The 27,477-nt window shown below is 44.0% G+C and overlaps 1 protein-coding gene across 1 annotated transcript in view; it reads right to left on the minus strand.

Moving 5' to 3' along the window:
• Positions 1-244: 244 nt before the first annotated feature.
• The window catches only part of DNAI2 (dynein axonemal intermediate chain 2), a 31,756-nt gene continuing 4,523 nt past the window's right edge, over positions 245-27,477 (minus strand). Inside the window, exons 4-13 of the mRNA XM_056848706.1 lie at positions 24,647-24,789; positions 24,034-24,147; positions 20,422-20,561; positions 18,632-18,754; positions 14,627-14,850; positions 12,612-12,747; positions 5,500-5,646; positions 3,430-3,657; positions 1,395-1,448; positions 245-265 (exon numbers count right to left, since the gene is read on the minus strand). Coding sequence (XP_056704684.1) covers positions 245-265; positions 1,395-1,448; positions 3,430-3,657; positions 5,500-5,646; positions 12,612-12,747; positions 14,627-14,850; positions 18,632-18,754; positions 20,422-20,561; positions 24,034-24,147; positions 24,647-24,789 — 1,330 coding nt within the window. The remainder of the gene's footprint in view (positions 266-1,394; positions 1,449-3,429; positions 3,658-5,499; positions 5,647-12,611; positions 12,748-14,626; positions 14,851-18,631; positions 18,755-20,421; positions 20,562-24,033; positions 24,148-24,646; positions 24,790-27,477) is intronic.

The raw sequence follows: 27,477 nt of genomic DNA on the forward strand, positions 1-27,477 counted from the left end.
AGTCCAATATGTATCTGACTCCCTTGTCGTTTATTTTGGCCTGCTACTGTTGAGGATTACCACAAGTTTCCATGGCAAAGACACTCAAAGCTCAGCTGGACACCTGCTTGACTGATGGAGAACAGAGTAAAAAGGAATAAAAATACTGCTACATTTATTGATGCAGTCTGTTCTGTTTAAAATAAAAAATAAAACGGGAACAGTCCAAAATGGCAAGTAAGTGAGTTCCATGCAGGCTCTGCATTCACTCCTCTTCTTCCTTTTCCTGTGAACAAAGTGAAAAACAACACAGATAATTTTCAAAGTTCTCACAAGAGGTAATCTCTTGTCAAGATCAGTTTCTGATATCCCAGTGACTTCTGGATTACAGTGACAATACTGAGGACCAAACTGCAAGGTCAGCAAAGTCACATGGCATGACCTTCCTGGTCTATGCCACTTGAGACTACAGGTGGGAGACTGTGCTTTTGAATGGTTCTCCCATGTAAAAACACCAGTTCTATCCCAACCCCACTCCCTCAAGCAGTCGTTTCTACATGCAAGGTTTTTTTTTTAATGCAGACCACTCAACAGTATAATATCCCTCCTGTAATCTGAAGCAGTACAGCCCCAGAGGAACTCTACCATATAATTTTGTTGATTGTGGAAATCAGTCCTGTCTTCCAGCGCTATATCTTTTTTGTTTTAGGTTGTCTTGTCATAGCATTTTCATGGAGATTATCAGAAATGGTTTACCATTGCCTTCTTCTGTGCAGTACTAACTGTGTTAGCTGAAGTGTCACTGCTGTTGTCTATGAAAGATCCTCCACCACTGTCACCTTCCACTAATGCTGCTGCCCAGTAGCTACCCTTCTAGGGTTCCTCCACACCCATCACTATTGGAACTGTCCATTCTCTTCTGCTGATGTGGACATTGGTCCCTGAACGGGGTGGATGCATCTTGGTCTGGTGTCTCAGCTGTGACCTTTCCATCTTGAGTGACTCCACTAGGAGTCAGGCTCCTGACAGAGTCTAACCTTCTACAGTACTGCTCTCAGCTTTGCTGACACACACAAACCCCCTCACTACATTACGGTGTACATCCAAGAGGGGAATGTATCCAAGACAGGTATGGTTCCAATTACCCCAGAACATTTGCGTTGTTCTGTACATACAGAAACCATCTACATGTGAGTAACAGAGCAGGGCCACTGATCCACTTGTAGCAAGGCTAATAGGGCCCTCAGCCACTGGTTTTGTACCTCCCAATACCACCTTAATACCTCCCAATTTCCAATCCTCTGTAATATATGCGCCACCACCTTCCCCTTCAGCAGGCAAACTCCAGTAACAAAATACTTTTGACAGGGCATCTTTTAAACTACAAGGGTGTGCTTAGACTTTAGAATCCTGACCTTAGGAAGGAATTCATCATCATCATCATCATCATCATCATCAAGCTCCCGATCCTGAAAAAAGTAAGGTTGTGATAATACCAAATGACTTGAAATCGTTTGCAGGAAAGTTCATAACATTTCAGCCTCCCTACCAATCAAGGAGTGAAACAGGGGTGCGTGGTGGCCCCCTATCTCTTTAACCTCTTTCTAAATGATCTCGACCCAACATTAAGAACTGTAGAAGGCCATTTTCCCAAGCTGGGCCCCTTTTCTGTTCCCTTATTACTGTACGTCGATGATGCTGTAGTGTTATCATTGACACAGAAGGGGCTAAGACGGCTGCTATCTATGTTTGTGAGCTATTGTAATGCCAATTTACTATCTATTAACTTCAAGAAATCCAAGATCTTAGTTTTCTCTAAAATCTGGAGGCGCCATAGTTAGATAATTAAGGGGCAAGAAATTGAACAAGTGAAACAATTCAGGTACCTGGGCCTGAACTTTCAGTACAATAATAATTGGACAACTCATAGGAACCTTGCTGTTTCCTCAGCTAAACATACAAACGAGGCCACAATTCGTTTTTTTTAATGTCTATGAAAGACCAATTAGTTCCCGCTGCTCTATGAGTGTTTAAGGCTAAATCCATCTCCCAACTCCTATATGGAGTTTCCATTTGGGTAAGCGCTTTCAACCAAGACATTGAGAGAGTCCAGTCCACCTTTTTATGCTTTATTCTTGGTGTCCCCAACTGTGTAGGATACGCTGCTCTGTGCCTTGAAACTGGACAAGGTTTTTTGGAGACTAGGGCTTGGATCCAGACCATTAAGTTTTGGTTACGCCTGAATTTCCTGAGTACCCTGATTATATCCCTGCATTGCTAGCGGATTCTCATTAAGCCAGTGGTCAAAATTAATTATTAGAAAAATCAAGTCTGTCGGCATTTCATTTGACTCTCTTTTGATGCTTGGGAAAGAGATGGCATTTAGATCAATACGTCAGCGCATACTAGATATAGAAATGCAGACCCTGACCTCCCTAGCTAATAGATACTGTTCTCCCATGTTTCATGGTGTTATCCCGGTCTATGGATCTGCAGCTTCCTACTTGTCTTACTTGGAGTCACCTGACATCTGCAGAGCATTTATGCTTGCTAGACTTAACATACTCCCTTCAGCTATCCTACGAGGAAGATACAAAGGAATCCCTTCCAACGACAGGTATTGTCCATGTATGATCAGGGTCCCTGAACACTTAACCCATGTGCTGTTATATTGTAAGTTTTATATGAGGCCGAGAAATATTTATATTAAACCCCTACTGCTTAGTGTTCAGAGTTTCTCAGATCAGCAGCTAGTGATGTACCTTTTATCCGATAGAGTCTCTTCTGCCACCCAACAAGTTGCCAGATTTTTGCTCTGTACAAAGGATATGCGAACACTTTGTTCGTACTTTTAAGTAATGCTATTTTAATGTAATTCGTTTTACTTGATTCTGTAATTTTGTCTATTTATGTTAATGCCTAATAATGAAAGTACATTTCAGCCTACTGGAAAATGGTTTGCTCCAGTAGATTTTTGAGAGATTCTGATGCTAGTGTGTTTGCTTAATAAGTTATTTGCACCTTGATCCTAAATCACCTTGACACCAGTAGGAAGTTTTCCCAAGCTAATGTAGTTTTTTAAAATATATGAGTATGTTAACAGATTAGTGATACAGGTACAAGCAACACCTTGATGCACAGTATTCTCGTCTATTGGTGAAAGAGATGTAGAATTTAATAGGACCCATTATTTAGCCGCACAAGATGAACCCTTAAAAATATGGTTGCAATCCTGCGAAGAGTTAGGATGTTCCTTTCATAGAGATACAAAGACCTAATACAGTTTGCATAAACTTGCCTTGCCATTAGAATACTTCTCTATGTCTTTTATTGTAACTAAGAAGCAGATCTAGCCATTACACTCTCCATTCTGATGCTCTGACTATGAAATGGAGGTTTAGAAGTGTGTCACCCAAATTTTCCCTCTTCTCCTGTCAGCGGCCCCCTTACCTGGTCTGCCACTGATTTAGCTCGACCTCGTTCCCTGCGCTTGAGCTCATTTTCAATGACATCAAAGAACTCTTTCCGGACTCGGGCCAGGATTTCCTCAGGCTTTTCTTCCTCTGTTTCTTCCTTGACCTCTTCCTCCTTGCCTTCCGTTTTGGTTCGCTCCTTGAGCCGCATTTCACGGTGCCGGGCCTCCAGAATCTTTTCTCGCTTTGTCTCTCGCTCAAACATCTGGGATACACAGAAAGGTTATATCTGAAACTCCTGATATTCCATGTTTCCCAGATTAGCACTGCAGTGTGTAGAGAGAGGGGGCTTAGACCTTCCCTTGGTGTCATTTTCCTGACCTGACCTGAAATGGCTGAATGGAGGAGAACTGTTTGCCCTATTTAGGAAATGTAACATGCAGCTGATCACTACATCTTCACCTGGAGATGTGCTGGGGAAAATGTACTGTGTAGTTAGGGCCTTAGGTCTTCTTGTCTTTCATCACTGCTTGTTTCTTTCCCTTCCCTTGAAGCCAAAGAGAAGGCCAGATATTTTCCGTTTCCCTTGAACTGTCTCCATTTGTTCCTGAGGGTCTTCACAATCCCTTTTAGGGAAGTGTGTCAAGTAACTCAATATGAGGCAAACTACACAATATGATTGGTCACTTGTTCACGCTAGTTTGCCTGTTCCCTGCAGCCACACTGCAGCTGCAGGGAACTGCTTCAATTTAAAAAACAACAACCCCAAACAGGCTTGGAATGGTACTATGGAGAGAGGAAGGGCTCTTGCCTCCCCCCAAGCATTTTTCTTGCAGTTTTCTGAAGGTTGGGGTGGTTATTTCACTGATTTTGCTGCTTCATGTGCTTCAGGCACAAACTAGTGTACACAAGTGACCGAACGTATTGTGTAGTTTATCTCTATGAGAAATATAGCTTGAGTATATACAAGGAGCATTGTTACAACAAAACCTTTCCCTTATACATTTAGCTCTCCAGCTGCTGATGTTTTGTTTCATTAAAATAAATAGGTAGGAGGGACAACAACACTTCCCAGTCCAGGGTCTTGTAGGGCAGAGGACAAAGGGAAAATTCTGTCTTTTCTTCTTGCAGGAAGAACTCTGAGGTAAAAGAACAGAATTGCCTTGCTTGTGTTTCAACATTTGTGTTACACGTACGAAAAACAGAGGAGAGCAGGATTTAGGCTTGGCTTAAATGGGTCTCTCAGCATGTAAAAAAAACTTACCCATTTCACATTGTGTCTACATTGGATTGCTGGCATGTTAATAGTGCATGTTTAATTGTGACAACCTAGTTTCGATGTGATGCTGGTCCGTTGAGATCCCACAAGATAACCCCTCCCACATACATCATGTGTACACCACAGACTCCATGTGTACACCAGGCCCCAGATGCACGAGACTTGTGTTCAAACCTCTGCTCAGCTGTCAAGCTCTTTAGGTGATGATGGACCAATCACTGTATCTCTCAACCTAAACTATCTTACAGGATTGTTGTGAGGGAAAAAACCTGGACAATACCATATTTGCCATCCTGAGCACAGTGAAATAAGGACAGGGTAAGAACATGAGGAATTAATAAGATTTAAAAAAGAGAAAATATGCAAAACTTCTTAAAAGTTCACAAACTGGCAAGGAGATAAGTTGGGATTTGAATCTTTCACCCCTAGTAAAGGCACTGACACTATCCACATTCCACATAGTTCTAATCATCATGCCAGGAGGTAGGAAAATGGCATTTTCCAAGCAACACTATTTTATGTTTTTAGGACCAAGAAATCATTATACCCCAGAAACACAAATGTTTCCTCAAGGAAGGACATCCACAACCCATGTAATAAAATAGTGCATTGAGTTATAAGCTAACCTAAAAAGGTGGTGAGTATGAAACAGAAAAAAATGGAATTAATATTGTGTATAAGGAGTAATAGTTGGATTGTACAGATCCCTCTTAGCATTGCAAATACATTAGCAGGCTGACCCCTCAGGCTCATTTGTTTTGGCACCGTTGAGTAAGAAGATATGGCAACACCCAAGGAAAAGAGCTGGAGGCAAGGGTCACCACTCACTGCTGAAGCCAGGTTCTTCTCATTCCGCTGCAAAGTGCACAGGCACGAAGAAACTTCCAACAGTGTCACCGTGCCCAGCTTGGAACCACAGCCAATAAAACGGCCATTATCCTGCAAACGTAGACTGAAGAGAGGGTCATCACAGACCTGTGAAGAAAAAGCCAATTCAGGAAGGAAGGAGGAGTTTTGTAAGGAAAGGACAAGGGCCATCAGCATCTCAGCAGCTTTGGTAGCCATAAATGGCTGAGCCCTCAGGGTGTAAATATCTAAAACAAAACAAATAAATAATCTCAGAAGAACAAACTGACAGCAGAGTGCCTGCGATTCTTCAGGTTTTTATTCAAATGCCATTCTGTTGTGCCAACCTGCCCACCCATCTATACGGCAAGGATAGCTTCACTCACAGATTTTTCCTACAACAGAACTTATCTCCAAATTATAAAATGTTTGGAAATTTATTTTTCAGGAATTATGCACATTTGAAAGCCGAACACATGTAATCCTAAAACAACAGCATGTGTTACTTTCAAGAACTGTGAGGTATGAAGGTTAAGTAAGTTGTTTTCCCTTCCAAGAAATCAGTAGTTCTAGGAGATTGTCTACTGGCAGGTAGGATTCCAGTTTATTTCTTTATGCCTTAAGCATATTCATTGATAGCTTTGGTAAATGAATTAACATGAACCATTTATCTCACCAGGTCACTGGTTCAATACCAAAGCATGTTCAGCAGCTAATATCAGAGCCCTGTAGAAACAACTCCAACATTCAATTGTGTTTAACATATACACCAAGCAGAAAGATCTTCCAATTACCATTCCACCTCTAAGAAGTCTCAGAACAAACATTTATGCATGGGTACTTTGACTCACATTTGCCCCTGGAATGACTCGGTTCTTCCTTGGAGTTATGCATGATTTTTTTTCATCCCTCAGAGTTCACTTTGCTCTCACATTATGCTTTTCTCAGGTTTTCCCGATGGTGTTTTTCCACAGATTTACAGTCTGCTCTGAGATCAACTTGATTCAAATTGTAGCAATTTTTGTGCATAAGGCATGCTGGGTTTTCCCCTCCTCCTCCAGCCAGTGCAGCACATGGAAGCTGCAAGGCCAGGAGCGGTGGGGAAGAAGCGAGCATTTGCATGCTCAGGAAAAACAGTGTTGCACTTACCTGTAACTTGTTCGTTGAATGGTCTTCTGTGCAGGCACACATGGGACTGTGCACGCCAGCCACAGAGAAGATTTAAAAGCTTCTAGAAGAGTGCGCTCCCAAGGAGCGATCCCCTCCCCCCTGTCCGTGACCAAGCCTTAACGGCTTTTCCCGCCCAGGGATCACATGACAGGGGGTGGGGAGCACTCTTCCCTCAGTTCTCCATTCGCCACCGCAGGGAGCACACACTTTTACGGTGTGGAGGGATGAGTGCCTGCACAGAAGACCATTCAACGAACAACAGTTACAGGTAAGTGCAACACTGTTTTTCGTTTTCATGGCTTCTGTGAAGCCACAAGGGAGAATGGCAAGCTTACCTACTGAGGAGGTGGGAATGTGCTGATCAGCGGAATAATGTGTTCAACACTGCTCTTCCCACAGATGCCTCGGATCTGGAGTCAACGTCAATTGCATAATAACGAATGAAGGTCACTGGAGTAGACCATGTTGCTGCTTTGCAGATCTCCTGTATATTGAGACTAGAGGAGAACGCTGCTGACGCAGCCATTGCTCTGGTGGAATGAGCATGAAGACGTAATGGACACTCCACCCCTGCAGTGTCGTATGCCAACTTGATCGCCGAAACAATCCACCTGGAGAGAGACTGCGTGGAAACTGCTTTCCCCATGTTGGGGCCTCTGAAACAAATAAAAAAGTTATTATCCAATCTAAAAGGTTTTGTTATTTCCAAATAGAAGAGCAGAGCTCTATGAACATCCAGGGAATACATCTGTCTATCTGCAGATGACTCTGGGTTCGGGAAAAAAACAGGTAGTGTAATATCCTGAGATAGGTGAAATTTAGAGACCACCCTGGGCAGATATGATAAGCTGGGTCTCAGGATCACTCTATTGGGGAAAAACCTGGTGAAAGGCAGGTCATACCTGAGCATCCTAATGTCACTAACCCTACGTGCAGACATAATAGCAACCAAAAATGCTGTCTTGTAAGACAGAAGGGCGAGGTCGCAAGAAGCCATTGGCTCAAAGGGTTTTGAAGTTAGGTGAGTTAGAACTAAGGAGAGACTCCACTGATGTACTGGGGTCTTTACCGGAGGGTAGAGGTTAGAGAAAAGGGACGAGGAGTTTATTCCATCATGGAAGGCAGAGATTCGCCGTGTAGTTTGAAAGGCCAGCTACGTGAATAACAGTGACAGAAACACGGTGTTCGATCGCCCAATTCCAAATGCGGACAGCTTCGTCGCACCGTGCAAGGGAGTTTGTGCTCCCTTGTTTGTTGACGTAGAATTTCACCGTAATGTTGTCCATGGCGACCAGGACGGACTTGTTTTTGAGAATGTCTGCAAAAGAAATAAGGGCGTTTCTAATCGCCTTCATCTCAAAGATGTTTATGTGAAGGGAGGCTTGGGTATGAGACCAGCGTCCCTTTGCCACCAAGAGACCACAGTGCACCCCCCAGCCCCCCAATGAGGCATCCGTGAACACCTGTAACTCATGTGATTGCATTCCGAAAATGACCCCTCTGAGAAGGTTGCAGTCCTGGGACCACCAACAGACCTTGGTATAGAGAGTTTCTTCCATTGGGGGTCTACATTCATACAGAAGGCCCTAATGAACCAATTCTGTAAAGGCCTCATTCGTAATCTGGCAAAAGGGACCACCGCCGTGGTGGAGGCCATGAGACCCAGCAATTTTTGGATAGCGACTGCCTTTTGAAAGCGTTGTGTAGTGAAAAAATGTGTCATTTTTTGAATAGCCCTGACTCTGGAAATGGGCAAAAAGGCCGCGTTTCTATCCGCGTCCAGAACTGCCCCTATGAAATCAACAACTCTTGTTGAGATCAAGCTGGATTTTTCATGATTAATAACCATACCCAATCTATCAAAGTGTTTGTGACCAGATCTATTGAGTGGGAAAGGTCCTGCTCAGAGTGGCCCACTAGTAGCCAGTCAACCAGATAAGGAAAGACGGTGTAGCCCTTAGTGGCTAGAAAATCTACAGTCTCTGCCACCACCTTGGTAAAGACCCTGAGTGCTGTGGCTAAGCCAAAGGGCAGGACTGTGAACTCATAAACCGCACCATTACACATGAAGCGGAGGAACTTCCTACATTCCCTATGAATTGCCACAAGGAAGTAAGAGTCCTTCAGGTCCAATACAGAGAACCACATATGGTCAGCAAGGAGAGGCAGTATGTCCGTTAGAGAGAGCTTTCTAAATTTTCTGAGGTGTACGTATTTGTTTAAGGCCCTCAAATCGAGTATGGGCCTTTTGCCACCATCTTTTTTTATCTATTAGGAAGTATTTTGAATAGAAACTTGGGCAGGACAATCTGAATGGCCCCTTTGTGGAGTATGTTTTCCACCTCTGAGACAAGTTCTGGAGGGTCTGGGCCCGTTTGTCGAGGACAAGAGAAGTCAGGAACTGATAAAAACTCGATACAATAACCATGGAGGATGATATTCAAGACCGACGAGTCAGATGAAACATTAAGCCATTTACTGAAAAATAAACAACTGTTCAAAGAACATAGGAACAATAGAACCAGAACCTAGTTATGCTGACCCCTTCTTAGGGGCTTGGTCAGTAGGGAAATATCCCCCCTTCTTGCCCTTGTTCTTAGGCGTGAACTTCCTACCCTGCGAAGGGTTGGAATAGGGCCGGCACTGGCCTTGCTGGTACCCCCAGGAGTTACCTCTATAGGGTCTACTTTGGAAATAGGTTTGTGGTTGCTTATAATAGGACCTAGGCTTGAAGGAGGGCCCAGAGTTTTGTATCACCCCCAGCGATTTCACAGTCGTTTTCTGTTTCCTAAGGTTGTGGAGAATCTTGTCTGTCTGTTCGTAAAACAGAGCCTTAGTATCAAAAGGTAAATCCTCCACTCTGGCTTTAATGTCAGGGGCAAGTGAGGATGAGCGCAGCTGTGAATGCCTTCTCAACACTACACTTGAAGCCATAGCACGGCCTGAGCAGTCCGCCATATGGCGGGAAGCTGCATTTTGATGTTTGCCCAACCTTTGACCTTCTAGCTGTAACACCTTAAGGAGGGTTTTCTTCTCTTCAGGGAGGGAATCCAAAAGCTCAGATGTTCTCTCCCACAGAGACATTTGGTAATGCTCCATTAGAGCACTGAAGTTAGAAATACGAACCCCCAAGGCTGCAGAGGAATTAAATTTTCTGCCTAAGCCTTATCTAACTTTCGGCCCTCCTTATCAAGTGGAGCCAAATGCATGCCAGATTTATATTTGGCCGATAGCACTTCTGTCACTATAGAATTGGCTTGAGGGTGTTTATAGAGGAAGTCGCACACCCCTTCAGCTATCTTGTACAGATTTTCAATTTTTTAAATTGAGGCCACCACTGAGGCTGGCTTTTGCCACCCCACCATCATAACATCCCTTATCCCTTGAATTAAGGGGAGCTTAGGGGGGCCAGAATCAGGACTATATAGGACTTCCATTATAGGGTCTGCTGCCTCAGGTCCGACTGAACAACCTCGAGCCCGAGGGACTTCGCCTTTCGAATTAGCTGCTCAGAGAACAGTCTCAAATCCTCCGTTGGTGAGACCAGTGTGGGGTCTCCCACGGCATCATCCAGGGAAGGTAGGGAAGTGTCCTCTGACCCCACCTCAGAAGCGAGTTCGCCTTCCTCCTCCATCTCAGGAGTCACTTGCCTTTGACATGGCATCGATGTCAAGGGGTCGAGCAGTGTCGATGTCGAGGCAGAGGGTTGGGGCTGAGGTCGGCTGTGTAACTCCGATGGCTTCTCCACTTTATGGCATTGGCAGCTTGACGTCGAAGGGACAACCGCCTCCTGACGTCGACCCAGCTCTCCAATGGAGTGTCTAGTCAGGTCACAAGAGAAAGGGTGAGGCGGTGGGATGTCGTCCCATCCTTGGTATTGCATCTCGACGTCATGGTGTTGGAAGTCCATGAAGCCATACCCCGGGTAGAAAGGGGGAGGGCAGTAGCAGTATGGAATTCAGCCACGGAAACATTGGCGTTGCTTCTGATCCCCTGGAGCTTCATGAGATGGGCCCTCGTCTCCCGACGACACCAACTCCGGGATCTCTATGACATCCTCTTCAGAGGATGAGAAGTGAGCCTCGACCCCTGATGGCAACGGGGTTCGAGGGCGCCCCAAGGCAGGTAACTCAGTACTCTATGGCCGTGGATCTGTGTCCCGACCTCTCTCTCTCTGAGGAACGGGTGCAGCTCCCTCTTCACGACAAGGTGAAGGCGAGCAGTTTCTCGGGGACTCCCTGCTCCTTCTGGAGGGGGAATGATGCCGAGGAGATGGAACCTTCCTTGGCTCCGAAATCACCTTTTGCGCCGAAGCCACCGCCTCTGTCGAAGTGGACGGTCTGGTTGGAGACGATGAATGACATGGATGTTCGCTTGGCGCCGGCTGTGTCGACTTCAACCAGTCGACATCAGCCAATTTTGACTCCCTTTTAGCTTTAGAGGAGAATGAGGATCTTTTTTTCTTATTCTTATGCCTCTTTGATGCTCAGAGGCAGCCCTTTTCTCCTTGAGAGGGTCATGAAAGCTTCTCTTAGTAATAGAACTGGATAAGGCCGGGGACCTTAAGGAGACTGCTTTATCCCCCATCCCCTCCAGGCGGAGTGACTTCTCACAGAGCGTGGCCTTAAGCTTGATTGCCCAGTCTTGTCTCGACTACTGAGTAGAGGGGACCTGCTTTACACGAAGAGACTATATGTTCCTTGCCCAGGCAGATCAAACAATCAAGACGCTCTTTGGCTGTCACCATTTTCATGCCGCAACTGCGACACTTTTTGAATAGCGCCATGAACCCACGGGGCTATATTCTCAGTAGCTCCTCTCCTCACAATTTTCTCTCTCTTTTTTTAAAAGTAACAAACACCAACTGTAAGGTAGACGCTGAGGAAAACAGATCAATGCTACCACAGACGGTCACAGGAACAGAAGCTAGGTGTTCTCCCCGCAGTGGCAGAAAGAGAACTGAGGGAAGAGTGCTCCCCACCCCGTCATGTGATCCCTGGGCGGGAAAAGCCGTTAAGGCTTGGTCACAGACAAGGGGGAGGGGAGTGCTCCTAGGGAGCGAACTCTTCTAGAAGCTTTTAAATCTTCTCCGTGGCTGGCCTGCGCCTGCGCAGTCCCATGTGGGACTGCACAGAAGCCATGAAAACGAACTAACATAGCTGCCTGATTCCTCACCTCCTTCCTCATAGCGTCTTCTCTAGTAAGTTTCAGTAGCGTGTGTTGGGGCAAATGGAGATTCCCCCTGCCCCCCATAGCATATTCTCTACTTAGTTTCAGCAATGAGTGTTTGAAGGCTGGGAATGAATAGAGAACTTCCCCCCCCCCCCAATAGCTGCCAGCGTTTGCAGACTTGGGAGGAACATAGCTGCCTGATTTCCCCCCTCCCCCAATCAGGATTATTGAGAGGAGCAAGTGATCTATGAGACTGCTTATTTCTCCACTCCCTGTTAAGACTTAGAAGTGGTCTACTGCTTAGTAAGCCCATGTTGTTCAATGGTGCTTATTCTTAGGAAATGGCAGGGGACGGGCAGCTAAGCTCCGGAATGCAATGCTGACTTTTTTTTCTTTTGTGGAGGCATTTCAGAATTCCCACTTGCTGGGGGCAGAGGGGAGCTGGTGGCTGGGGTTGTGGTGGTGATGTTTTTCTAACAATAAACACTACAGCCAGTTACAAAGCAGCGTTTTGGGGGCTGAGACTCTGATGCTCTGGATTTTTGCTGGTGATTCTGCAGTACAAAAACTTACTCCTGATACTCCAGAACTTTCTTCGAGGCAAACAACCACCATGCATAAGATTTTGAGAATTCAGATCAGAAAAGTGTGGGTCAAGAGAGTCAAACCCAAGGTAAAATTCCCAAGCATAAATGGCCGAAGAGTAGGATACCAATACATAAAAGGTGGAAGAATTGCTTTTCTGGAATTACCTTCAGGTTGAGGGTAGGGTTATTCTGTTTGAAGAGGAAATCCCAAACATCAAGGGTCCCATCCATCTTGGTGGTAAAGAAGACAGCTGGCCGAGTGGTACTCCAGCACCCATCTGTGAGGTAAGACATGTGGTATCTGCCAAAAAAATAGAATGTTTATTGGGGCTGCGCTGTTTCATCCCGAAGGATCCATTTTAAAAAACTGCTGCTTTCATTGATTATAGTAGAGTGCAGTTTTACACAAAGCGCTAAGCTTCACAGAACAGCATCAGATACTAAATTGCAGCCACTGAGACAAAAGGGTAAGGTCGACCTTTCCTCAGTTTTGCAGTACAGACATTCAGCCATTCCCTTGTACAATTTGGGAGTCAGAAAACATAGTATGAACGCTCAGCCTAGTCCAACCCCCTGCTCAATGCAGGATCAGCCTAGAGCATCCCCGACAAGTGTTTTTCCAGCGGCTGCTTGAAGACTGCCACTGAGGGGGACCTCAGCATCTCCCTGGGCAGCCAATTCCACTGTTGAACTACTCTCACTGTAAATCCCCCCCCCCAAATATCTAGATTAGGAGCGTCAAACTCAATAGATACGAGGGTCAGATATAACATAAATGACACTAGGTCAGGCCGTGTCATGCTTCGCCAGCCCAGATTGAGAGTAGGGGTGTGTGGCTGCCTCGGCTGGCTCACAGGTTGGATAAGAGCTCTCAAGGGGCCGGATCCAGCCTGTGGGCCTTATGTTTGACACCTCTGATCTAGACGGTACCTTTCTGCCTGTAACTTAAACCCATTATTGCAAGTCCTATCCTCTGCTGCCAACAGGAACAGCTCTCTGCCCTCCTTTAAGTGGCAGCCCTTCAAATACTTAAAGAGAGCAATTATGTCCTGCCTCAAACTCCTCTTTTCCAGACTGAACATTCCCAAGTCCCCTGTTTGCTCCATTATCTGCATTACCTCTTTAGTTTCTTGAGGGAGTAGATGTTGAAACTCTTCAAGACCTCAGTCTTCAATTATGGCTAAATTTGTCTGTTGCTATCAAGTTGTATTTTAGAGGCTTTTAGAGATGTGGAGCCCTTGCATCTACCATTATCTGACTCAGCTCCGCCCACCCCTCTTGTTGCTGTTTTTGGTAGGTTTTCATTATTTATTGTTTTATATTATTCTCATTGTTATATCTTATGTAGTTAAATATGTTTGGCTGGCAAATAAACTGAACAGAACTGATTTGTTTTCAATATTTTATATAATACTTCTATATACCTGTGACAAACTATTCCAGAAGTGGTTCACAGCTATTAAAAGAGTTTATATATTTAAAAACAAACAAAAAACGTTAAACCATATCAAATGATTTAACAGTTTAAAACAAATGCAGAGCAACAATTGAAAACATACATACACTTGATTCCGGTTCATTCCTGCCAGAATAAAAGAAGAGTTCATATGCTTCCAAAACCAGACCAGAGAGGAACATAAATGATCCTCTGAAGAAAGTGCATTCCACGGTTGCAGAGCCACAACAAAAAAGTCCTTGCTCTTGCTAGACACCAATATTATTTCTTGAGAAAATGGCAGATCTTAAGGTCCTCAGGGACTGAGGGAAAAGGCACTCCCTGAGATATATGTCTATTTATTGATGTCGATCGATTTATTTGGAAAATATATAATATGCCTTTCGACAAGGCCTTTTTCAGCCCTCAAAGGGGCTTAAATGTAAAATAGAGCCCAGGTAGTGTTCGACCTTGTGCATCAAAAACAGAACTTTACATTGGACCTGGTAGCAAGAATGGCAAACCACTCAAATCTTCTAGAACAGGTGCAATATGTTTACACTAACCCCCACTTAAAAGAGATGGGCTGAGGCAATCTGTACCAATTGAAGCTTCCAGGTTGTTTTCAAAGGTAGCTCTCCTATGTAGCATGCTTGACAGTAATTCAACCTGGAGGCCACTAGGGCATGAATGACAAGAATCAAGGTACTGAAACAATAAAAGATCAAAAGAATGTGCTCCTTACTTGGTCCACATGATTGATGACTCTTTGCTCTCTTCTGACCAGATGCGTGCAGTCCAGTCTCCAACTGTCAAAAAATTCTTGGGGTAGAAAGGATTCCTAGACAAGGCATATATGGGGCCATGGTGTCCACTGTACGTGCTGACAATTTTTTCCGCAGGAGTCTTGGCTTTGCGGTTGCCGGAAATCACCACCCCTTGCTCTGTCCCCACCATAAATTTGGTTGGCTGTTATTAGAAATACAGGAGAGCAAAGTTGTTACTTGAACACAGAGCTCCTCTTTCACTGAACAAAGAAAAAAAAACCCACAAAGAGACCTGCATAATGCAGTTTGCTTCCTGTTATTCACATGGAGTGGAAAGACCAGGGATGCTGGATGAATAATTTCTATCAACATTGCTGCAAGGTCCAAATAAGAAAAGAAACAGAACCCAGATATGGAATTTTGTGCATTCAGCGCTGCCAGGCTCACAGTGCTCTCTTATGCAGAATTACTCTAGTCTAAGCCAGCTGATAAAATTTCATCAGCTTTCCTCAAGCTACACAGGGGCAGAGAGCACTTGCAGTTGCTTCTATTACACATTTTCTATACTACCACATAAAATGATTGAATGTTAGCTAGTCCTTTAATGGGTCCTGAAGCAATCCCCCCCTCCATTTTCATTAGGTTTCTGCCTATCTCCATGCCATGCGAGATCTGAGGCTGCAAAATACTGCTGATTTTTTATTTACTCTAATTGTTTGTCTAAAAGGGATGATTTATGACTTTGCTGTAAACTTCAGTCCTCAGTGCATATACCACAAGCAGCAGAATGACATGGGTTCTTCCTCTTCCTGCCCAGATTATAACAAATTAGTTCAGGCCTGAAGCTAGAGGGAGCATATGGGGGCAATTCCAGCTCAGAAATATGCTAAACTGCTCCCCAGATTCCTTGTTTCCATTTTAGAAGATTAAATTGGAGATGGGAGGCAATAATTAGCACTAACAATACATCTACATTTTACATTTAGCATAAAGTTATAGTCATGTAGCACTGAAGAGATGGGCAATCTTGCAGACTAAAAGTAACATTGAAATTAACTACACACAGATACCGAATTGCAAGTCCAAGGATGGCAACCAGCAGGAGACTTACCATGGTGGGCCGGGGCCTCACGGGTGACACCATGGCATCATGATGATGTCCTGTCCAGTGTGACCTGGAAGTGATGTAATTGGGGCAATCCAGCATTCGCCCCAAACTCTATGGTTTAATCATAGAGTTTGGGGTGAATGCTAGTGTGTTGGCTGGCATGATGACATCAATTCTGGGCACACTGGTAGTGACACCATTTCTCTCAGCATTTTTCCCGTTGCCCAGCTGAGCAGTGGTTGGCAGAGCTGGCAGTCAGTGGGAGGGCTCCCTACACAGATATCATGTGGTACACACCTACTGGTATGTCTGGAAATACTGTAATGAATGCTCATATTCAATGTTACACCACAAGATCCCAGCCCATGACATCACTGGTCCCCTACCCATGACATCATCAGGACTTGTTCAATGAGTCTCAGAGTTTGAAATGATGGGGACCTGGCAATCCTACCTGCCCCCATGCATTCATGATCCCCATCATAAAAATCTGACTATAGACCTATCCTAGTTAGGGGAAGAACTATTTTCTTCATTCTCATTATGCTCCATGGACTCTGTGTAGTTGTATTCTTTTCACATCTTTCTTCTAAGTGGGTTTGCATGGTGGAAGTGATGGTGGGTATAAAGTGTAATTATCAATTTAGCTTTCCTGATGGTTCACAGCAAACCTGCAGTCTCAATGATTAGAAGATTGCTTGGCCGTGTAACAAAGAGATAAAGATGCCTATCAAGATGGGTTCCATGCTGTTTGTAGAGATTAGACCCTCTGCAACTGATTCCTGAACCCCATTCTAAGTAACAACCATTTTAGAACTAGAAATGTGAACATAATGTTAGAAAATGCATTCTTCAGTACTTCAGTATTTAGAGTCACATGATTCCCCTGTAAAAACACCAATTTACAAGGTACAGTTGCCTGTCATTATTGCCCTGGTATGACAACAGAAACCTCAGGTGAGACTGAAAGGAAGCCAGCATGCTACATTATTTCAATCACTTCTATACAAAGAGAGGAAACAAGGGTCTTAAATTAGTATCTACAGGAGGTAAGAATTTCAGCCCCTGGGCGGGCTAAATTCTCTGCTAAACTCAGTGGTGCGCAACTGAATTTGAGTAACAGATCTGTGTTCAGCTTATGATAAGGAAGTTCAGATAACTGGTACATGAAAGGAATATTCAAATACTTCACGAAATTACTCCCTACACTGTCAATGTTTCTTGACACATTCTTTCATTTTTAAAGAGACAGGCCGTTGGTTATCCATGATACAGACTGCCCAGCATGGTGAGGAAAAAATTCTTTAGCACTTGCAATCTCCAAACTAATATCAGACTCAATAAGCAAAAAGAATGCTCAGGGACTGCATTTCCCATAACACATTCAGTTTCCAAAGTGCATTTTTAAAAGCAGTACAAGCAAGGAAAATTCGGGGGGAAAGCACTTGAGGGCTTTTAATCCTACACACCCAGATTGTGTCTGTAAGGTGCTGTCAAGTCGCAGCTGATTTATGGCAACCCCTTATGGGGTGTTCAAGGTAAGAGACTAACAGGGGTAGTTTACCAGTGCCTTCTTCTTCATAGCAACACTGGTATTTCTTGGTGGTCTCCCACCCAAATATTAACCAGGGCTGATCCTGCTTAGTTTCCAAGATCTGAAGAGATTGGGCTATACCATGCTGCCTTCCCTCCCAGCACACCCAGATTAGCCCTTATTTAATAATTGGTGGTCTTCTGTTATGGTGTTCAACTGAATGGTCTCTGGGACTAGCTACAGCTGCCATGCCTATGATCACTTTAAATATTCTTTTTACTGTTTCGATTGGCTCCACAGAATTATTGCTACTTTGCTGCTAGTCACTGAAAGTAGCAATAACTCATTGGCTTTGGGCATTCAAATTACTCTATTTTTCTGCCCTAACTCCACACCAAACTGAGTTTGGCTATTTTTGCTTATCCTGGACATACTTAGCCATGCCCTGGATCTTTCCGTATGGAGTTGGGGGTGAAAATAATTTAAATTTCTTATCAGTACTGTCTCTCTTGAGGATACTGAAACAGGAGATGGGAAGTACCACTTCATCAGCTTTCTTACCAGTTTTGTAATGACATATACTTCCACCCAGTATTCAGTCTGTTCCAGGGATAAGTAGCCTCATGCATGGGTACAAAAGAGCAGCACGTCAGGCCATTCTGCTTGGCATAATTTTATCCTGGTTTTTCCTCTGGCAATCTTTCCCCTCCCCCTCAATGGAAAGAAGGAAATTAAACCAGTATTCCGTTAAGGCAAACCATGATTTGCGTGATTGTCTTTGAACTGAATGCTTACAGTGACAACTCTCCTGCTAGTACACTAATGCTCTTCTAGGACTCTGATCACAAAATACCTTTTAGGACAAGATATTACACATGTTATTATCATCAAACTGCAATCCTCTGGACTGTTTTGTGTCATTTTGGCTTATTTTAATACAAAATATTACATGACTTCTGTTTTGGGATTTTGCTTTGGACCTACCTGGAACCTCTATTTCTAAGCATGGACACTGAAAGTAAAACACTAATGTTTTACAGTGCCATTTCTAAAGCAGGCTTGTTTTACTCCCTTAAGCCAATGCATATTTTATGTGTGTGTGCGCACTATATACAACGTGTCTGGTCAAGTACGGCCTTTGTCCCCTCTCCCCAGTTTGTTGCCCAGCACTCAAACGTATTCATAAGTAGACACTTCATTTTGTCACTCAGGCCCCAAAGTTGCCTATTTGTGTGCTATGTCTAGTGACCAGAGTACTAAAAGGTGAGAAATATTAAGTGGACAAAGAAGCCAAGGCTTTCCTAGAGTTCACACATAGGGGAGAATTCAGGAAGTACTCACCATGGTTGGCTCATACTCCAGTGAAATGGCTCCTAAAGCATTTTCCAAGATTCCTTTCCTGCTGATATCCATTACCAATGTCTCAGTGGGCTCAGAGAGTTTACGAATGTCCCACCACAAGACCTGATAAACAGAAAGGCATATAATTGCTGCTGTTCACCTTTTTTTGGTCCACATTATGATGGTTTCAGATGGCCTGTATTCAAGAAAAAGCCATGATGTCGTCACATGGAAGCTTTCTGCTACTACTTTGAAGAGATTATAAACAATGGACAATTGCCACATAAAGAGAACTTCAAATGACCAGGGCATTGTGTGCACTGCAAGCATCAGGGACCACAAAGACCTACTCCTGATCAGCAGCTCTAACAATTACAGCATGGTGCTGAAGCCATTTGTGCTCATTCTGTTTTTTGGGTCCTGAATGAGACGCATGTAATTTCCAACTAGTGCTTTCAAAAAAAGAAGCAAGCTTAGCTGCATTGATTGGACGCTGTGCCTGAGCCAGGCATGTATGCTATCGCCGACTGTTCTTATCTCCTGACCTCCCTGAACTACCTGTGTTTCACTTCAGCCCTCTTTCTTAGTCTCCCTGCCTTCTGGTGTACTGAATCCTTGAACTGCAGGGGTGAAAATGGTGTTAGTCATTTCATTTGAATCCTCTGGACTGAGGCAGAATTTGGTATGGCCATTTCCACACTAATCACTTACCGCAGAGTATCCTCACTGTTGATCTATTAGGTTTGGCAGCATATTCCAATTTTTTGTCTGCATGCTGCCTCTTGCCTAAGTCCTGAGAATGTTTCACCCTGTCCGCACTTCCAGAAAAATAAACCACATGGTCCCAGGGGGAGTGTCACATAATTTGTGAGGTTGCTGGTGTGCAGGACGTTCTCCCTTCCTCCCTTTTTTGTTTTTGCGCATGCGTGCACCCTGGTCACCAACCACAAGCCAGCATGGCTTCTATTGTGCCCCTCCCCTTCATGGCCAGCAGCCTCTTCTATTGGGGCTGCCTGGCGACACACGCTTTCAGCAGTCAACATCAGCCCCCAATCAAGCCCTATTGACAATTATGCAGTCGGCCTAATTTCTGCTGTCCCCTTGCTTACCTAGATCCCATATATAGGAGTCATAGCTCATGTCTCTCAAACTCCGCTGGAACTGTCTTTGTTTTATATTATTACTTGGGGACCAAGCCACAGCAGCACAAGGTGTCTGCACCAGTTGCTCCAGCTGTTGCACTACTGCTTGTTTAGTTATTAAATGATGTACACCCTGACTTATCAAACAATTTGGTCTTCCTGGTGGCTTACAGCAATTAGAGCCAGTGGATTGTAGTGAGTTAGTATGTCTGACTAGGTTCAAACGCCTATATTACCATGAAGGTCAAAGGGTGATCTTGGCCCAGTCTCAGCCCAACTTACCTCGCAGAGAAACTGCCAGGATAAAATGGAGAAAGGAAAAATCATGTATGCCACTATAAGCACTTTGGAGGAAGGGCAGTTTAAAAATGTAGTAGGTAACAAATGGAATGGAATAAACATACAATAAAATCAGAGCACAAAATCAAATGCCAACATTTTCAAAAATCAAGTGAATCCAGTCAATAAGCCCAGTTACAGAATGCCTGTCCCAGAGGCTAATTAGCCACAGTCCAAATGAGACAAAACTAAAAAGACTTTATGTCTCCTAAACACAGGAAAAGGAGGAGCCAAACAAAGCGCTCCACTGCCTTTTCTAACCAAAAACACCAATTAGACCATGGTTTGTTGTTACAAACTACCCCTTACCTGACCATCAGTGGAGCCAGAGAAACAATCAGTTCCAGTCTTTGATTGCAGCCAGATTACATTGTACACAGGATCCCGGTGGCCAAGTTCAACCGCGGTCAGCTCCACAGGCAGAGCTCCCTTTCGGGTGTCCCAGTAAGCTGAAGGACAGTGAAAGATAGTAAAGAAACATAACCACAAATTCGACACCTTCCTCTTTCCCCTCTTTCTTTCAGTTGTGGGATTTGTACAGGATAATCACAGCCACTTTCCCCAACACCCAGTGCCAGTTGTTCTATATTAAAAATTCCAGTGATCTTCTCCTGTGTCTGTGTTAAAAAAAAGTTAAGTTGATTGTATAGAACTAGAGATTCTAGTTATTTAATATATGCTAAGTTCCTGGGTTATGAAGTCCCAGGAAAATCACCCCCCAAAAGTTGTCTGTTCTTTACTCCAGTCTCAACATTCCAGTTGTCTTGGGGGTGCTTTCAAAAGTGATACTAGTCTATGAACATATTTTAGTATGAATGGAAATCTTCTGAGTCTAATAAACAGAATATAAATGCAGAATTAAGTCATGTATATATTCCAGTCTATGCAGCATTTACATTTGATTTTCAGACATAGAAAATGGGAGAGCTTTAAAATTCAGTAATATAAATGGCCTGATACTGGCTACTCCTGATTGCCAGGAAATGCTTTGTGCCCTTTCCTGCATTCCTTGCATTGGCATTTTCACCATCAGAGGTAAATGAGCCAGTTATCACTTTCCCTCTGCAGGTAATATGCATGCCATTGGTCTACTGGCTGTATGATTTAAGGGCATTAAAACCTCAAACTAATATCAAAAGTGTTATATCATCAAAAAGTTATATTTAGTGACACTTTGGGGTATTCTTCACGGAGATTTGCTGCTGTTTCGATGCTGACTTGCGTCGGAGGCAAATTTTCGTTATTCACTGCAGATCCATGTTTTCCCCCACTGAGCAAAATAAGCCGGGCTAAAAGAGAGGCAATCCAAACCACTTCTGAGCCGTACTTTCCAGTAGAAAAGTGTTTTCTTGATTGGATGCCCATGAAAAAATGTTTGCTTCGCTCCCCGGGACCTCTCCTTTCTCCTCCCCCAAGAACGGTGATTGGCTGGGGGAGTTGCCACTCTAACAGCATCGCACCGGCAGGAGGGAGACCCAAAGCAGACTGGCTGCCCCTCTTCAGAAGGGTGACGGGAGTTTTGGCTTGGATTTGCCGCTTTCAGGATGTCTCCCCCCCCAAACACACACACATAGGATCGCACCGGCTGGAGGGAGACTCAGAGCAGACTGGCTGCCCCTGTTCAGAAGGGTGATGGGGTTTTTGGCTTGGATCTGCTGCTCTCAGGATGCCCCCCCAACACACACACACATAGGATCGCACTGGCTGGAGGGAGACCCAGAGCAGACTGGCTGCCCCTCTTCAGAAGGGTGATGGGGGTTTTGGCTTGGATTTGCTGCTCTCAGGATGCCCCCCCGCAAACACACACACACAGAGGATCATGGGAAGAGTGGGCGGGATGAGGCGGATTTGGAGCGGTGAGTCATGAGCGGCAGCAGACGTAAGCAGCGCAGAGAAGTGCGCTGTTTCTCCCATGAAAAATTGAAAATGCCTCGGGATGGGGGGAGAATCTGCGCTGCCATGAAAAAGCTATTTAAATCAGTTTATTGTTTGCTCCGATTCGAAACCGAAGCAAAATCTATTGTGAAGAATACCCCCTTGTCTTAAGATAATAGGGTTCTAATTTTAATTGCATATCAAAATTTTAAACAGTTTCTTTTCCTTCCCCTTCATATTGCATAGTTTACTGGATGTATTATAGTGTCTTCTTTCATTATTCTTTAATTGCATAATCCAGCTTTATTGCATTGTTCATTGCATATATTATGCAATACATTGCATTATTTTTATAATGCTGTAATCCACCTTGAGACTCAGTGGAGAATGAATGAATGAACGAACTTGAGTCTTCCTTAAGTGGTAGAGAAAGTCGGCATATAAAAACCAACTCTTCTTGTTCTAAAACTTCCTGGCCTTTTACCAAGTTTCCTAACCAACTATAATACACACTCAAATTATCTTTTCCTGCTACTATTCAAGCTTTATTTTATTTAGAAGGCACATTTCATGTTCCCAGGAACATCTTTTCCTCTACTTGTGACTATAAATTCATTCTTTTTGAAACACTGTATATGAATGAACGAATGAGGATCAAAATATGATACAATGGGAGATCCGTGATCAGATAATCCCAGAGTGTTTCCAGTTCAATTACATCCATGCATGACTCCAGTCGAATGAGGCCATACTTGGAGCTGGGGTGTTTGTGTTTTCACAAATAAAATATATGCTCTCCGACACTGTTATGACCCTTTAGAAAAACAAGACTGACAAAAGACAGGCATCCTTTATTTTTTCCTTCACAGGGCTAATGACAGCACTTCTTTTGTGGGGGAAGGCTCAATTAGCAACATTGTGAGGGGGGGATTAGAAAGATTAATCACCCTTTCCCCTCCCTATATGGTGATATATCTGAACCAGAGCTGTGTGTAACTGAATTCTGCCTTGATCTCTGCCCCCTCTAGACTGATCCTTAAAGAACCCCCCCCTTTTAAAATAGGCACCTGGCCAGGATCTCTGCAGACACAGCAGGCTTTTGCTATCTATAGCTCTGTTATAATTAAGCAAGTGGAAGTGACAGAATGCATTTCATTGGACCATTACGGCATGCCTGGGGAGTCCTGTTAAAAACAAAGGGAAATCAGCTCTCTCTTCAATCACCTATGGAGTGCCTGATAATGTCCCTGTAACATACACCCCATCACATCTGATTGCAGCTGAAAATGGAAACCAAAACCTAAAGAGAGCAAAATTAAATCAAAGGGTACGAGGATCATAAATGCACTTGGCAAAGTGGGGCCTTGCGGAATGCTTAACATAGTAATGTAAAGGCATTCCTGTTAATCAAACGGGGCAATTATGAAGAATGGGCACCATGTGACTCCTGGGGAAACTTCAGAGAAGCAGCTATGTATCGTACGAGTCCCACTCTGAACAGAATCCTCATGAACAGTCTTCTTGTTACAAATATTACCTGCTGATTCACACTGTGCCTCCATAAAAGCATGCTGTGGCTTTAAAACCTCATATTGGTAGGGTTTAATATTAGCAGAGATTGGCAAAACTGATTCCTGTGGGGAGTGGGAACCCCCCCCCAGAGTACTTATGGCACAGAATGAAGCATGAGGAAGGCGCCCCAGGGCCATTTTATCCCATTTTCTGTTTTCGTCAGGATCAGGTCCTTTCCAAAATAAGGATGTGTGTGTAGTCAGAGCTTTATTGTTGTGTTCGCAGTAATTCCTTACAGCTGTTAAGTGGCTAGTCCCTTTGGCATTCAGATGTCCCAACAAACAGTTTGTTCTGCCTCCTTTCATTTAGGGAGTGCAACCGAAGGACTGTTTCTAGTTTCAAAACTCTTGAATCTAAACTTTAGTTCACTGTGATGAGAATGCAGGTGTCTGGACAAACTGGAGGCTGTTTGCGTCCTGTAAACTGGGAGTCAATTAAATGGGGATTTAGAATTCCAATTTCTATTTCCCTTACCAATCTGTCCATTGTAGCATCCTCCAATCAGGATATGCGAGTCTTTGGGGTTGTATTCCAAGCAGACCAGAGGTGAGGAGGGCCGGATAATCATTTCTGGTTTGTTGGGGGTTTCTAAGAAAGAGAAAGTGTATTATGACAAGGAAGGGGGAAACATGAATGTTTTTCCTCCTCCAGATTCCACATTCAGACTCCACATTCAGTCCCCTCCAGACTCCACATTCTAAATATGTAAAATAATGCAAAGGAGAAGATTTGTCATGTCTCTTCATGCGCGCACACACACACACACACAGTCAGGGCTGCCTCAGCAATCACCCTCTCCTAAGCATATTTGAATTGGGACTGGGAGAAATTCACCTGACAGCTCAGATACATTGAGGGGAAGGACAAAGGAACAAGAGGCAGAATGAGCAGTAAGGCTTAGCTTTAGAAGCTGCATTAAGGCCAAGCAAAATCAGCTTCAGGGAAAAATTCTGTTTCCTTCACAGCATGCAGGACAGCTATGGCAGCAATTAAAGCGCACCCTGTAGAACCCAGTCCACATCAGCCCCCAACCAAGCCCTATCGACAATTATGCAGCCGGCCTAATTTCTGCTGTCTCCTTGCTTACCTAGATCCCATATATAGGAGTCATAGCTCATGTCTCTCGAACTCCGCTGGAACTCTAGGCTGGAATAAGCTACTGCCAGTTTCCGACTTCTGTCAGGATGCCAGGAAAGATGTGTGGCTGTTCTCTTCACTAAGTTTGGGTCCCTTTTGGATAATAAAGCAGAAGGCAATGGCATCTCATAGGTCATGCAGTGAAATCTCACTGCATATTTTGAAATAAGGGCTACCCAAATCCTTCATTTCCTTACCAAGTGAAAAACTGTATGCAACAAAGTTTTCCTGATCTTAATGCCAGCAAGCCTCATGTTTCAAAAGTTGTCACTGTGGCTTAGTTAGGATATCCTCCCAGTATTTCCTTCACCTAATAATCCATGACCCCTGGTCTGGAATTCTCAGGCCCTTAGCCTTCGCTAATTCCTTCTGCCAACTTGTCGCCTTTCTGCAACACTCTGTGTTCATCTAGTTGAAACTAGGAGAATACTTAGATGTTCAGGTATTAACGCCAAGGGGTGAAAGTCCCACTGCAGTTTGACTGGCATTCAGTTCCTGTTTCCAACTGAATGAAATCATTCGGGTGGAAACCAATATTAGGAAAATAAAATGTGCTCCACAGAGATGTGGGGCTACAGCATCTCCCCCTACCTGCATCATGGTGTTGCCATGCACATGGCAGCCTCCAAATAGCACCAGAAAGTGACAACTGCATATGATCCTATTCTTTTCATAGCTCTATGAGCTTTCTCTCCTTAAGTCTTGGGACTTATCCAATCAATCAATGTGTGCTCCAACAACATTACAGCCTTTGGGCAATGGGGTAGAGTAGCAGTTCCAAATCTTTTCAGTATGGTGACCCACAAATCAAAATTTGCTTGGTGTGGTGACCCATCCAAGGCTGACCCAAGGTTTTTGGGGTCAGGCAAACTATGGCTTTGACATCTATGTAGTTCAGCATCCCATTTTCTACAATGGCTAACCAAATGTTTTTGAAAAACCAACAAGCATCCCACAAAGGGTGCAGCTGCCCCTACCATCAATCCTAAGCAACTGGCATTCTGACATATACAGTCATTTATTAATACGGCACATGGCCAGTCACATACAAAAGAATAAAATCTGTCAACAGTTGGCTAAAATCCCATTGATATTAAAAGCAGAAATTCCAGATATAAAAATATAAGATACATAAATACAAGTATAAAAAGTATAAAATACATAAAATCCTAAGAAGGCGCTACTATGTACACAAGTTATAGGGGATGTTATCCCAGCAATTTGCACCTAATTTTAGTCGCAGTAGCACAGAATTTAGCAGTGTCTAAGGTAACCCTAGGAGCCCCGTGGCACAGAGTGGTAAGCTGCAGTACTGCAGTCCAAGCTCTGCTCACGAACTGAGTTCGATGCTGATGGAAGTTGGTTTCAGGTAGCCGGCTCAAGGTTGACTCAGCCATCCATCCTTCCGAGGTCGGTAAAATGAGTACCCAGCTTACTGGGGGTAAAGGGAAGATGACTGGGGAACGCACTGGCAAACCACCCCGCAAACCGTCTGCCTAGAAAATGTCGGGATGTGACATCACCCCATGGGTCAGGAATGACCCGGTGCTTGCACAGGGGACCTTTACCTTTAAGGTAACCCTTGGATTTTCATCCAAGAGGAGCTTCCTTGCCTTTTCCACCTCCAAGTTATCAGAGAGCTTGTTAATCCAGGGTCAGATAAATTTGCCACAGATCTCTTCATAGTAAGGGCAGCGGATGAGAATATGCTCCATGGTTTCTATGACATATACAGCCTTTGCATATGGAGGTTACATTCCAGGCTTTGATCACCCTCCAATCACCCCTAAGATTCTAAAAAACTCACTCTAGTAACCATCAGGACACATTTTACGTGATCAACATTTATATGCAGTGAAAAAATATACCAACAAATGTATGCTATGGAAGACAGTGTTTAAGGGTCAGATCTTGGTTTCCAAAATACAAAAGAGAGTAATAAAAAGGGCTGGGGGAGCCATTAGGGAGGATTGGCCTGTGACCTACTTGCAGAGGCTTCGCAACCTACTTCTGGGTCCTGACCCACAGGCCGGGAAACAGTGAGGTACAGTGTGATAGCCCTCATGTGCCTGTTGCTTTTCCCTTCCATACACACCCTCCTCCTGTCAGTTTTCCCTACAGTGTAGCAAAGAGAGTTATGGTAAGTGGATGTATAGAGAACATTGCTGGTGGAAGAAGGATTAAGTATCCTGTTCTGCCTAACCAGCCATCCATTCACACTTACACACTGCAACTCCCCCTCCCCCCAACATGGTGCTACTTTGCATCTCGTGGGCAGCAACCAAGATACCCAGCCCTGAGCCATCTGCAAGGAAGAGATTGAAAGAACCTTAGTATACATTAACCCACTCTGAAAAATGAGCCGAAAATAACCATAATGATGTTCAGTGTTTGCTTTCAAGAACTGTCAATGAACAGCAGCTGGAAGTAATTTACAAGATTATTGAAAAATGAATGCCAGCACAAGACAGGCAATCCCCTTCTTCAGATGCAGGGTATCCAGGCAGTTGCTTTTAGGACAACCAGAACATAAGAGGAGCTAGATGGGATCAGACCAATAGGCCATCAAGATCAGCATCACAGAACCATCAACATGCCTCTGGAAGACCTACAAACAGGGCATGGAGGCCTAAGCCTCTCCCTGTTGCTGCTTTCCCTACACTGGTATTCAAAGGCACACTGCCTCTGAATAAGAAGTTCCATTTTGCTGTCATGATTAACAGTCACTGATAGCCCATGCCCCCCATCAGTTATATTGTGAGAAAGGTGGTATATATATAA

Source organism: Euleptes europaea, chromosome 1 (assembly GCF_029931775.1).
Source record: "Euleptes europaea isolate rEulEur1 chromosome 1, rEulEur1.hap1, whole genome shotgun sequence".
NCBI lineage: Eukaryota > Metazoa > Chordata > Lepidosauria > Squamata > Sphaerodactylidae > Euleptes > Euleptes europaea.